This window comes from Galeopterus variegatus, unplaced genomic scaffold (assembly GCF_000696425.1).
Source record: "Galeopterus variegatus unplaced genomic scaffold, G_variegatus-3.0.2 Scaffold867, whole genome shotgun sequence".
Classification (NCBI taxonomy): domain Eukaryota; kingdom Metazoa; phylum Chordata; class Mammalia; order Dermoptera; family Cynocephalidae; genus Galeopterus; species Galeopterus variegatus.
Genome location: NW_007726978.1, coordinates 160,767 through 174,812, shown reverse-complemented (window position 1 = coordinate 174,812; position 14,046 = coordinate 160,767). Strand labels below are relative to the sequence as shown.

The 14,046-nt window shown below is 36.6% G+C and overlaps 1 protein-coding gene across 1 annotated transcript in view; it reads right to left on the bottom strand.

Annotated features, from left to right (window-relative positions):
- The window catches only part of SEC61A2 (Sec61 alpha 2 subunit (S. cerevisiae)), a 33,860-nt gene extending 22,097 nt beyond the window's left edge, over positions 1 to 11,763 (bottom strand). The window contains exons 1-3 of the mRNA XM_008573036.1: positions 11,695 to 11,763; positions 10,451 to 10,516; positions 5,038 to 5,116 (exon numbers count right to left, since the gene is read on the bottom strand). Of these exons, the coding sequence (XP_008571258.1) occupies positions 5,038 to 5,098 (61 nt within the window). The 5' untranslated portion in view covers positions 5,099 to 5,116; positions 10,451 to 10,516; positions 11,695 to 11,763. The remainder of the gene's footprint in view (positions 1 to 5,037; positions 5,117 to 10,450; positions 10,517 to 11,694) is intronic.
- Positions 11,764 to 14,046: the final 2,283 nt, after the last annotated feature.

Here is a 14,046-nt window from a genome sequence, read left to right as displayed (position 1 = left end):
GTATCCTGCAACTTTACTGAAATTGTTTATCAACTCTAAGAGTTTTTTTGTAGAGTCTCTAAGCTTTTCTGTATATAGGATCATATCATCTGCAAACAGGGACAGTTTGACGTCATCTTTTCCAATCTGGATGCCCTTTATTTTTTTCTCTTGCCTGATTGCTCTCGCTAGTACTTCCAATACTATGTCATATAGGAGTGGTGAGAGTGGGCATCCTTGTCTTATTTCCATTTTTTAAGCTGAAAGCTTTTCCCCATTCAGAATGATATTGGCAGTGGGTTTGTCATATATGGCTTTTATTGTGTTGAGATATTTTCCTTGTATACCTAATTTTCTGAGAGTCTTTCTCATGAAGGGATGTTGAATTTTGTCAAATGTTTTTCTGCATCTATTGAGATAATCATATGGTTTTTGTCCTTGATTTTGCTGATGTGGTGTATCACAATTATTGACTTGTGTATGTTGAACCATCCTTGTATCCCTGGGATGAATCCTACTTGACTGTGGTATATAATTTTTTTAATGTGTTGCTGTATTCTATCTGCTAATATTTCATTGAGGATTTTTGTGTCTATGTTCATCAGAGATACTACCTGTTTTTTGTTTGTTTGTTTGTTTTTTTCATCTTTCTCTGGTTTTGGTATAAGAGTGATGCTGGCATCATAGAATGAATTTGGGAGAATGGCCTCTGTTTCAATATTTGGAATAATTTGAAGAGAATTGGTATTAATTCCTCTTTAAAGGTTTGGCAGAATTCATCAATTAATCCACCTGGTCCTGCGCCTTTCTTTGTTGGGAGATTGCTGATTACTGCTTCTATCTCACTGTTTATTATTGGTCTGTTCAGGTTTTCTATTTCTTCTGGGTTAAGTCTTGGTAGTTTTCATGTATCCAGAAATCTATTCATTTCCTCCAGGTTTTCAAATCTGTTGGCGTATTGTTGTTGATAATAGTCTCTAATGATTCTTTGTATTTCTGTGGTACTGGTTTTAATTCTTCCTTTTTCATTTCTAATTTTTGTTATTTGGGTCTTCTCTCTTCTTTTTTTAGTTAGCCTAGCTAACAGTTTATCTACTTTTTTTATATTCTCAAAAAAACAACTTTTTGTTTCACTGATCTTTTGTACCTTTTGGGGAGTTTTTATTGAATTTAGTTCTGCTCTGATCTTAATCATTTCTTCCCATCTATTAATTTTGGGACTGGATTGTTCTTGGTTTTATAGTTCTTTGTGGTGCAGCTTTAGGGAGTTTATTTGAAGTCTTTCCATTCTTTTGATGTAAGTGTTTATTGAGATGAACTTCCCTCTAAGATTACTTTTGCAACATCCCACAGGCTTTGGTATGATGTATCTTTATTTTCATCAGTTTCAAGAAATTTTTTAAATTTCCTGTTTAATTTATTCTTGGACCCATATGTTGTTCAGGAACATGTTGTGTAATTTCCATGTGTTTTTATAGTTTCCAGAGTTTCACTTGTTATTGATTTCTAGTTTTAATCTTCTGTGGTCTGAGATACTTGAAGTAACTTCAATATTTTAAAAAATTTGCTGAGGTTTGATTTGTGACCTAACATATGGTCTATACTGGAGAATGTTCCATGTGCTGATAAGAAGAATGTATATTCTGTGGTTGTTGGATGAAATTTTCTTTAAATATCTGCCAAGTCCATTTGTTCTAACATGTGGCTTAAATCCTGTGTTTCTCTGTTGATTTGTGGCCTAGATGATCTGTCCAATGCTGAGAGAGGGGTATTCATGTTCCCCACTATTATTGTGTTTGGGTCTATCTCATTCCTTAGGTCTAACAGTGTTTGCTTTATATATCTAGATGCTCTGATGTTGGGTGCATATATATTTATGATTTTTATGTCTTCTTGCTGGATGGATCCCTTTATCATTATATAGTGGCCTTCTCTGTCTCTTTTAATTAAAAATAATTTAAAAAGCAAATAAATAAATAAGTCCCAGGTGTACAGAAAATTTAAACATAAAGGGCAAATGACAAAAGTACTAGAAGGAAATATGGGTGAGTATGCTTATAATCCTGGAAAAGAAAAAGCCTTCTTAAACAGGGCAAAAACCCAGAAGCCACAAAGAAAAAGATGGAGAATATGATTAGATATGACTATGAAACTTCCGTGTGGCAAAAACCAGCATAACTGGTAAAAGAAAAATATCCAGCTCTTTGTTCTCAGCCACAGTATCAAGACGATGAAGGGCACATCATCATTTGGAAAGCGTTGCAATACGATGCACACACTGCGCTGCCACTGTAGCTGTACGGCCTACCATCTTCAGAAGCTGACCTACAGCAAGTGTGACCACACTGCCAAGTGCCAGAGAAAGTATAAGTGGAGTGCCAAGGCTAAAAGACACAATACCACCAGGACTGTTTGAATGAGGCACCTAAAAATTGTATACTACAGACTCTGGCACGGATTCTGTGAGGGAACAACACCAGAGAGAGCAGCTGCTGAGGCATCCAATCCATCTTAAGAATGTCAATCATTAGTCACACAATGAATGTTCTGGTTTTAATATGTGTGTGTGTATATATATATATATTTTTCAATACAAATGACAAAGAATTCGTATCTAATATGCAAAAAGCTCTTACAAATCAATTAAAAAGTGAGCAAATCAATTTTAAGAAGGAAATAGCAGATACATGGTGTGGCTGCTCCCAAAGATGCTTTCCCAAGAAGATACCAACAAAATAGCAGCAGACCCCCAGCAGCCAAATCTGACTAGGTAACCCTGAAACTCTAATCAAAGCTGATCGAGCCTGGCATAAATCCTGATAATTTAATTTTGAGCTAAGAAAGAATCTGGTGGTGTTGTAGCTGAATCACAAGGAAAAGGTTCACAAGTCCCTTCTGCTGAGGCCTAGGAGCTGCCCTGGTCTTTCTCTCACCAAGGCTTACTTGTTTACTTCCTCTTTATATTCCAAAAAATAACCAGTACCCTTCCAATAAATTCCACTTTTGTGTTCAAACTGGTCAGCAATTTTCTATTACTTATTAAAAAAAGAAAGTTAAACACACTAATAAAAATTCCAGTCAGAGAAGAAATATAAAATAATGTTTAAGCTCTCCAATATATAAAGAAATACAAATTAAATAAAAGATGCAAATTTTCACCTGTCTAACTGACAAAGACTATAACACTAATAATATCCACTGTTGGAAGAGAAACTGTCATTCCCATATATTGTTGCTGAGAGTATAAAATAATACAAACCCTTTTGAAAGGTAACTTAGCTTTATCTGTCAAAAATTTAAGTGTACCTATCTTGTAACCAAACAATTAAAATTCTAGAAATTCATTCTAATAAAAAATTAACAGAAATATGTGACAGTCTTCATTGTACCACTGTTTACAATAATATTAGAAAAAAAAAATGTATGACAAGAGAGGACCCTAATGGTCTGCAAAAGTTCCCTATCATACTTAAAATACGCTCCATACTATGGTCTCCAAGACCTTCATGATCTCCCTCTTGGACACATCTGCAACATCATGCCCTACCATTCTTCCCCCTGCCTAATTTTCTTCTGGCCACACTGAGCTCCTCATTGTTCTGTGAACACACTAAGCACACTCTCACCTCAGGGCCTTTGCACTTGCAGGATTCCTTAGAATGTTCCTCCCCGAGTGTCTTTACATGGCCTTCTCTCTCACTTCCTGCAGGTCTCTGTTCAAATGTTACCTCCTTAGAACTTCCTTCCCCACCCAATATACTTCATGTAGAGTCTAGATTCCCAAACAGAAAATATAAACTCCATGACAAGAGAGATCTTGTCTTGTTCACTGCTCTTAATGCCTAGCACAAAGCTTTGCATATAGTAAAAACTCAATAAATATTTGCTGAATGAATAATTAAACCATTGCATATCCTTATAATGGAATAGTATATGGTCATTAAGTGAAATAGCTCACTTAAGATGTTAAGTAAACAAATCAAGTAGAAGAACAGTATATATAGTATACCTTATTTTTTAGTTTTTAAAAAAAGTATATAGATTTATGTATGTGAATGTACATGCCAAGAAAAGGTCTGGATGGATATTCACCAATCTATTAACTTCCCAGGAACTCCCCATCAGAAGTGAGACTTTCGTTTTCAGCTTCATATAAATTTGTATATAAATGTTAGTGTATTTTTAAATTTTATTCTAGTTTTTTGCTGGCTGGTACAGGGATCAAACCGTGAACCTTGGTGTTAACAGCACCACGCTCTAACCAACTGAGAAAATTTGCCAGTTCATCCATTTTTTTAAATAAAAAACTAATATTACTTTCATAATTAAAAAAAAAATACAAAAAGTACCGACCAGCTATTTAAAGTGTTTCCAAAAAACAGGCAATTACTATTCCTTAAATGCAAGAAACCTCAGGCGCCGCCCGGGTAGCTCAGTTGGTTAAAGCACAGCCTTTTAAAAGTCACGGTTTCGGATCTCCGTACCGGCCAGCCGACTAGCCACAATGGCCAGCATCCCCACCCACAATTTCTCAGACTACAGCATGCTGCATGTGCTGTGTGCTTCAGGCTTTCCTCTCCCTGTGGTCCACACACTAAACTCTATTCAAAAGCTCTCTGGGCATCATCTCCTCTCTGACACTGCAGATCAGAGTTTTTTAGTCCCATGAAAAACCCAAAGATAGATTTCAGAGGGTCCATGAATCTCCTGATATTTTAGGCAAAATCAATGTATATACGTCTACACGCATTTTTGGGGGGAGAGTACACAGAAGTTTAATTAGATTCTCAAAGGAAACATGACCCATAAAAGGGCTGAGAACCAATGCTCTCTAGACAGTCTAATCTCTCCATTTTCAGTTGTTTCTCTATATTCTGTCCATATGTCCATTATTAGAATAAACACACGGTGTTATTGTTTACATGATGATCTCTTCTCCCAGGCAATGGGTTTCTTTTCTCATACCCCACAAACACCAAAAAATAGATATTAATCCATGTTTTTACATCTATTTGATGTCAGTAGTAGTACACAGGCAAAAAGAAAAGAACTACATACCTCTGTTGGATGCGAGAATAACTCTCATCCAGTAAAATGGATCAGCAGAATCTGATGACATGATTCCAAACAGTGGTATCTAAAATATTACACAAAGTATTGTATAAAAATGTTTTATATAACTGAAGTTTGCACTTAATTTTTAACACATTCACCTAATGCAATACTATTTTTTTTTTTTTTTTTTGTCAGATGGCTAGTAACAGGCGTCAAACCCTGGACTTTGGTGTTATCAACATCACGCTCTAACCAACCAGCCCTGCAATATTTTTTTTAAAAAAACTACTTCTCGGGCTGGCCTGTGGCTCACTCAGGAGAGTGTGGTGCTGATAATACCAAGGCCACGGGTTCGGATCCCATATAGGGATGGCCGGTTAGCTCACTGGGTGAGCATGGTGCTGACAACACCAAGTCAAGGGTTAAGATCCCCTTACCGGTCATCTTTAAAAAAAAAAAACTCCTTTGGGGCCCGGCCTTGTGGCGCACTCGGGAGAGTGCAGTGCTGGGAGCGCAGCGATGCTCCCACCGTGGGTTTGGATCCTATATAGGAATGGCCGGTGCGCTCACTGGCTGAGCGCGGTGTGGGCGACACCACACCAAGGGCTGCGATCCCCTTACCGGTCACGAAAAAGACAAAAAAAAAAACAAAAAAACTACTTCTCATGTTCTGTAACAAAAACAAACATATCTTAAGAGTAAAGTTCTTTCATAAAAATAAAAATGGAAATCACTACTTAGTGCATTTCACTAGTAAACACTCCTGTCAGCATGGAGAGCTGCTGTACAACAGTGCGAAGACACCCAATGCTACTGACCCGTACACCTACAAATAGTTAAGACAGCAAACTTTATGATTTTTTTTTTTTGGCAGCTGGCCAGTATGGGGATCTGAACCCGTGACCTTGGTGTTACAAGGCTGTGCTCTAACTGAGCTAACTGGCCAGCCCAAATTTTATATTATATATTTTTTACACAATTTTTAAAAATTTCTCCCATCAGCAGATTATAGGATATGATATCTGCCTAGTCACAGAATAATTTTGCAAAGTTATGGGTACTAATGACAGCCAAGGCCATATTTCTAGATGTAAGACTGGAGATGATACACAGAGTGGAATACCATACAGCCACTAAAAATTATGATTATGAAATTTGTAATAACATGAGAAAGTGATTAATGTTATAATATTTAGTATAAAACAGCAGTTCTCAACCTGGGGTGATTTTGCTCACCAAATTCAGCAATGTCAGGTTGGCCGGTTTAGCTCACTCAGGTAAAGCATGGTGTTATAACACCAAGGACAAGGGTTCAGATCCCCAAACCAGCCACCAAAAAACATAAATAAATAAAACAAAAAAGTAGACAAATTTGGCAATGTCTGGAGACATTTTTGGTTGTCATAACTGCGGGGGGAGGGGTGCTACTGGCATCCCATAGGTAGACACAGGGACGCTGCTGAACATCCCACAGTGCGCAGGACAGCCCCCATGACAAAGAATTATCCTGCCTAAAAGTCAGCAGTGCCACTGTTAAGAAACCCTGACATAAAAACAAAGCTACAAAATTGTATAAATACAGTAAAAGTTCAGCAATGTCAAAATATGTACAGGAAATAAAACTCATAGTAAATATCTTTTTAAACTTTGGTAGTCATTATTTCTAGGTGAGATTACGGTTGACTTTTTCTTTATTTTTTTCAATATTTATCAACTTTTCTGTAAGGAGCACATATTAATTTTTAATCAGAAAAAAAAAAATACCTAAACTTCAAATTGCTTTCTATTATATGACCCATGTTTAGGATATAACACTTGATCTTCACCCCTCCTCAAACATGTGGGGATCAGACACAAAGAAAAATACATTACCAAGTTCGAAACCTTCTCTATATGAAACTGATTTTTTTGAAAGTTCCAAAAGATACTGCCAGCAATTTTAAACAACCCATGTGACCAATCTAAACCTCTTTGGATGTCTGAATTTATTAGCTGGGTAATGAAACTGGTGAAGCATGAAGCATGAATATTTTACGTACACCCTGTAAATGTAGACACTCTTCAGTTAAGGTGAGGGATGAGGTGTAAAGAAGTTATTTTTAAAAAACCAATTAACACTACAGAATGGTCCATATCAAAATAGTCCCTACATGGGAAAGAGGTCAATCGGTCCAATCACCTTCCTTAATAGAGACAACCATTATCTCCATGGTTGGCTGCTTTGTGGGAAATTGAACAAAAAAAAGTTAGCCAGCCTCTCCTAAATAATGGGCTGAGAACCCTCCTTTCCTGTAATCAGCAACGTTGTTAAAATTGGTTTCCAGTAATTTCTCTTAGTAAACTCCATAGCTACAGAATCATGTGCAACAGTTGGGCATCAACAGGAGCTATTTTCTATGAATCTCTCAGTTACAGAGGTGCTAACTTTGTACTATATTACATATAATAATTGGTTTCAATTTATTAAAGAAATATAAGCAAGACACCACTAGCCAGTCAACTACTGGATTATGGCTGCAAAGCCTAAAATATTTATTATCTAGACCTTTATAGAAAAAAGTTCATTGACATCTGGATCAGAAGACTCAATACTGTTAAGATGGTAACTCTCTTAAAATGACCTATAAATTCAAAACAATACAAACCATAATCCTGGCAGGCTTTCTTGCAGAAAGTGAAAAGCTGATTCTTAAATATATATTGAAATATGAAGGAGGTAGACAGCTAAATTGATTTTGAAAAGCAAAGAAGTTGTAGGACTTCTACAAACTGATTACAGGACTTACTAAGAAGCTACAGTAATCAAAACAGTGTGACATAATCAATGGACATAATCAATGGAACAAAATAGTGAGTACAGAAATAGACTCATGCCTACATATGGAATTGATTTTCAATAAAGATGCCAAGATAATTCAACAGGGAATTTGTTTTCAAAAAATGGTGCCAGAACAGCTGGATACCCATAAAGAAAGAAATGAACCTCAACCCTTACTTCATGCCATACGCAAATATTAACTTAAAATAGATCACAGACCAAACCATACAAGCTTAAAACAAAAAAAGCACTTAGAATCAATTCTGTCTGGGAAAAAATGTGTATTAAAAGGGACAAGCTTCAAAAAAACAAAAAAACCATACGAGCTAAAACTAAAATGTTTAGAACATAGGAGAAAATCTTCATGACCTTAGAATAGGCAAAATGTTTTAGTTAGAAAACAAAAACCACAAGCAATCAAAGATAAAGAAAGATAAACTAAACTTCATCAAAATTAAAACTTTCATTCTTCAAAAGACATTGTTAAGAAAATGAAAAGGTGGGCTGACCAGTTAGCTCAGTTGGTTAGAGCAGTGCTGATGACCCCAAGATCAAGGGTTTAGATCCCCATACCAGCCAGCCGCCAAAAAAAAAGAAAATGAAAAGGCAAGCCAGACTGGTAGAAATTATTCACAATACATCTATCTGACAAAAGACTTTAATCCAGAAAATATAAAAAATGCTTACAATTAAAAAATGGGATAATAATCAATTTTTAAGTTGGCAAAAGATTTGAAAAGACACTTTATAAAAGATAAACCAATACCCAATAAGCACATGAAAAACTTGCTCGATATCATTTATAAGGGAAATGCAAATTAAAACCATACCCATCAGGGCTACTACTAAAATGATCAGCAACACCAAGAGCAGACACGGATGCAGAGCAACTGGAACTCCGATAAATGGCTGGTAGGAAGACAACATGGGGCAACCACTTGGAAAAGGGTTGACAGTTTCTTATAAAGTTGAACATATATTTACCACACATTAATTCTACTCCTAGGTATTCACCCAAGAGAGATGAAAACATATATCCACAAAAAGACTTGTACACGAATGTTCATAGCAGCTTTGTAACAGCCAAAAAGTGGAAACAACTCAAATGCCGAACAAGTGACTGGATGAATAGATTGTGATATATTCATACAGCAGAACACTACTCATAAACAAACAGGAATGCATTACTGATATACCGACAATATGGATGAATCTTAAAAAGATTCTGATGAAGTCAGACACTAAAGAGTAATACTGTATAATTCCATTTATATAAAACTCCAGAAAAGACAAATCAAATTATAGTAACAGAAAGCAGATCAGAGATTGCCTAGGACTGGGTGTCAGGTGGGGTTGACTCAGAAAGGTTACAGGGAATTTCTGGGGTGACAGAAATGTTCTATATCCACTTAGGTAGTAGTTACTTGAGTGTACACACTTGTCAAAATTCCTCAAAATGTACACTTACAAAAATGGGTATAGTTTACTGTGTGTACATATAGTATCCCTCCATATAGTTGATTGATTTTAGTGAAGAGGAGGGGAATTTCTGGGATGTTAAAAGTAGATGGTAGAAATATGGATGTTTGTTCTTTTTTTCTTCGTACTTTTCTACATTCTTTAAATCCTCTCTCTTCCTGATCATCCAAAAAAAGTTAAACCAAGTACAATAGTAAAAGTACTTTAATGATCTGATCATTTCACCCTTCAAAAAGAAAATAAATTTGGCTTTCCTCAGGATTATGTACCGAATCTGTTCTACTACTTCCTAATACATTTTTTAAATTTATATGTTCCTTACATACTATCTGCTGAAAGTTAATAATAATAATAAAAATAAAATAATAATAATAATAATAATAATAAGGTCTTTACACCTGTTTCAATAGCTTTTCAAAATCCTCAAAAAACTTTCACCTAAATTAATCTCCCTTATTCATTCATTTATTTATTTATTTATGTTTTTTGGTGGCTGGCCAGTACAGGAAACCAAACTCTTGGCCTTTATCGGTAATGACATCTAACCAAGTGGGCTAATCAGCCAGCCTAAATTAATCTTAGTTAATCCTCACAACAACCCTGAGACATATGCAGGTCACATTTTATCCTCATTTTATGAAACTAATCTCTCTGCAGAATTTCATTTAAAAGTATCACTGAATTATACTAACTTTTAAACACAGTATATCCCTGAGGATCTAAAATTTTGGATTTGGAGGATATTTAAATTAATACATGTTATTCACAACATGATAAAAGGCAAACTAGAAAAATATTTGCAATACATATGTCAAAGTTACTTTCATTTATAAAAAGCTGCCCTAAATCAATAAGAAAAAAACAAATATCTCAAGAAAAAAATGGGTAAAGATCATTTACTAAAAACTACCAAACAAAAAATGTTCAAACCCACTAGTAACCCAAAAGAAATACACAGAACAAGATAACCATTTTACTATCAAAATAACTTAGATTAGAACGAATAACGATGCTTAATTTGTTTCAGTATATTTATTACTTTAACTAAAAGAAATTTCTCAAATTCTAACCCATCAAGACCTTCAGTAGAGATATTTATGTACTATTACGGATACATACCTGACAACATACTAAGAAAATGAAGAGAGTTATAGCAGTCCATAGTACCTTCTCTCTAAACTGGATCTGTACAACACAATATAAAGAATGATCAATCAAAACCAATAGCAAATTTAAAGCAAAAATCCACATTAAAGCATAACCGACATTCTCCATCATGACATGCTCCTAAATACTCTTTTTTTTTTTTGTCTTTTTCCGTGTCCGGCAACGGATCGCAACCCTCAGTGTTGCCCCCGTACCGGACCAGGACCGGCAACGGGATCGCAACCCTCGGTGTTGCCCCCGTACCGGACCGGGGACCGGCAACGGGATCGCAACCCTCGGTGCTGCCCCCGCGCCTCGCTCAGCCAGTGAGCGGGAACCGGTCTGTATGTGGGATCCGAACCCTCGGGCGGGAGCGCCGCCGCAGATAACACTGTACTGTGCAAACTAGGGCTGCCTGTAATATTATATATGAATATTTCATAGACTATGAAACACTAGTGTTTCTTGGGATGACTTAAATGTAACTGGAACAACTATCTTTACAATATCAAATCAATAAAAAATATATTTCTAAATAAAATAGTAAGTTTAACAAAAATTTTCCCTGTCTCTTTCTATGTGCCTATTCCTGTTAGTTTCAGGAGAAATTGAAAAGTACAGAATAAGAATGTCCAGAAACTGGCCAGTTTCGGATTAACAATATTTTTGGAATTTAAATATCTTAGCTCCAAAAGTGCACAATGAGGCAAGAACGGTTTTATCCAGCCACAATATCTTCTGAATGCATTCCTGTCATTTTTCTTTCCAGTGAATGAATCAAGACATGGAAGGTACATACTTGCACAACCGCAATTTATTTATGTAAAACCGTTGCACTAATCAAAACCTACCCGGTCATTCACAGTCCGGCAAATCACATCATCAGCAACCACAATACACACCCTACACTACAGGAATTATAAAGGATCACTATAGAAAAGAGAATACTATGTCTTAACTAACATAGAGACCAAAGAAACAATTGGTTTGGAAATGACACAACTTAAAGAACAGTCATTTTTGAAAGTCTGACATAACATATCTGGACTTGAATAGGTCTATACCAGTTTTATTCACTTTGTGCCTCCTGCAAGGATGATCAGGTAATATATTTCCAATTACAACTAGAAGAGGGTTGCAGAAAGTAAATCAATCTTGCTGGTTTAGCAAGATAAATCATTTAGCTATCCTCTACATTACTAAAATATTATACTTACTTTCCTTTCAGGTTTCTGAATTTCTGGTAGAACTGCACAAAAAGGTTTGATAACTTCTAAAAATTTGACTGCGAAAAAAAAAAAAAGAATAAATGTCTCTATTATAAAGTTAAAAAAAGATGTCTCTTTCTATAGAATCAAATACAAATGTTCTCTAACAGTAATTCACCCTATCCCCACCTCCAAAAATTAAACAATCGTAATGCTCTCCATTTCAAATGATATACAAGTATAAGGGAAGAGATATAATCCAAGAGACAAAAGAATTCAAATGATTTGAGGAATGATCAGTAGAAGCAAAGTAATCCAAGTATGATTCCTTTCTTTCTTTTCTTTTTTTTTTTTAAAGATAACCGGTAAGGGGATCTTAACCCTTGACTTGGTGTTGTCAGCACCACACTCTCCCAAGTGAGCTAACCGGCCATCCCTATGGAGGGATCCGAACCTGTGGCCTTGGTGTTATCAGCACCACACTCTCCCGAGTCACGGGCCGGCCCTCAAGTATCATTTCACCATTTCACTATGACTGTTTCCTCATGCTTGTATCCAATCCTTGTACATATACAGAAAAAGAATTATTCAAAGAACATCACTATGTCAAAAAAATACAGCAAATGCAGACTACTATGGCACCCACAACACAATGCAGTATAGAAGAAAATAGAGATATCAGACAAGGATGCCTTCTCCACGGAAGAAAGTAGAACGGGAAATGGCATTAGGGCTGGCCAGCTAGCTTGGATGATTAGAGTGCAGTGTAGTAACACCAAAGTCAAGGGTTCAGATCCCCATACCAGCCAGCCACCAAAAAAAAAAAAAAGAGAGAGAGAAAAAGAAATGGGCTTAACCTGCAGAACTGATTTAAACAACTAAAAGATGCTGAAATGCATAAGTGAGAAAGATCATGGTATCACCTCCTGTGGCTCACTTTTTAAAGTATACAATCACTACTTCATTTCATTAAGCTACATTTCACTGCTTGGTTCTTGCCCACATAATGATGATATCAAAATACTTGCTTATGTACAATAAGCAGCCCAGAGAATGACAATACCTTTCATTAGAAAGTACTGTATTCCCAGACTACTCCTGTAGTATATAAAAATAAGATAAACCAAGGTTATGTAATAACAAACACTATCGCTGGCATGATGCAAGCCAAGTCCTGCCAGATATCTAGAGGATGAAGATGACAATCTCTCAAGCTTCAGTCCTTTGCCACACAGTCTGTAATGTGCAGAAACACAAGCGCAGCTAGCTGTCAGGATCATCTTCCCCTACAGACACTGAATTCAGTTTACTAACATCCTGAAACTGTTATAAAGCTGACATGAGTAATTACACTTCTACAGTTAGCCAAAAGTTGACTATATTATCTTTTTAAAAAACCTTTCAAAATGATAGCAGTCACTGATGTTTGAGAGAAGTCAGTAACTGTCATGGACAGATATTTGTTACCCAAGTACCATTTTGCACTATATGGAAAGCAAATCTGAATTATAAAAGCATTCATCACTAATGCAAGACAAGTATCAATCACATCAAGAAACTTCCTAGAATCTCTTTATCCTTTTCCCTTCCCACCCTTTTCCCTTCCCACCTCAATTCCAGCCACTCTCCCAGATTTCTTGGCATTTTATGATCATCTGTATTGCGGTATTCATGTCCAAGCAATGCTTTTGCCTCCTCCTTATCTGTCCTAGTGTTGCAGACTTTTACCCATTATACTGTAAATTCAAGGCCAGGGTCTCTTCTACTTCCTTTCTAGTTTCTCTCAAATGTACACTAGTTGACCAATGGATGCACTGCTTGGGTATGCAGTTATCCATTCATCTAACATACATCTCTCAGAACCTACGTGAATACATGTTGGCTGAGTGTTTGGGGAAGGGCCCTCAAAGGATCCCCATAAGACAAGGCCTCGTCCTTAAGGCTTATACCACTTTACACAGAGTTTCCAGTAAACGCTATAGAATGACCGCAATGAACACTTTAAGGAAAATGCTGCTATGCTACCAATCGCGCTCCTTTTCTCCCCTAAAACACATGCCATGTATCACTTTTTTTTTTTTTTTTTTAATTAAACGAGTTAGGGAGCTTTATTCATCACAACTAACATGCCAAGGAAGGGTGATCCGGGAATGAAAATACTAGCTTACTAAGCTCCTAAAAAATTAAAAGTGGTCCAGCTTTAGCCCGGTGCCGTAACTCCCGGTGCCCTAACTCCCCGCCCCCAAAACCAATGGCCTCCCCGCGCCAGCCTCGGTCCTCGCCACCGATGGAGCGCAAACCCCAGGCCTCTGGGTCCCGGTCTCCGCAGCCTCCCCGGGTAAGGCCTTGCACGACCGGACG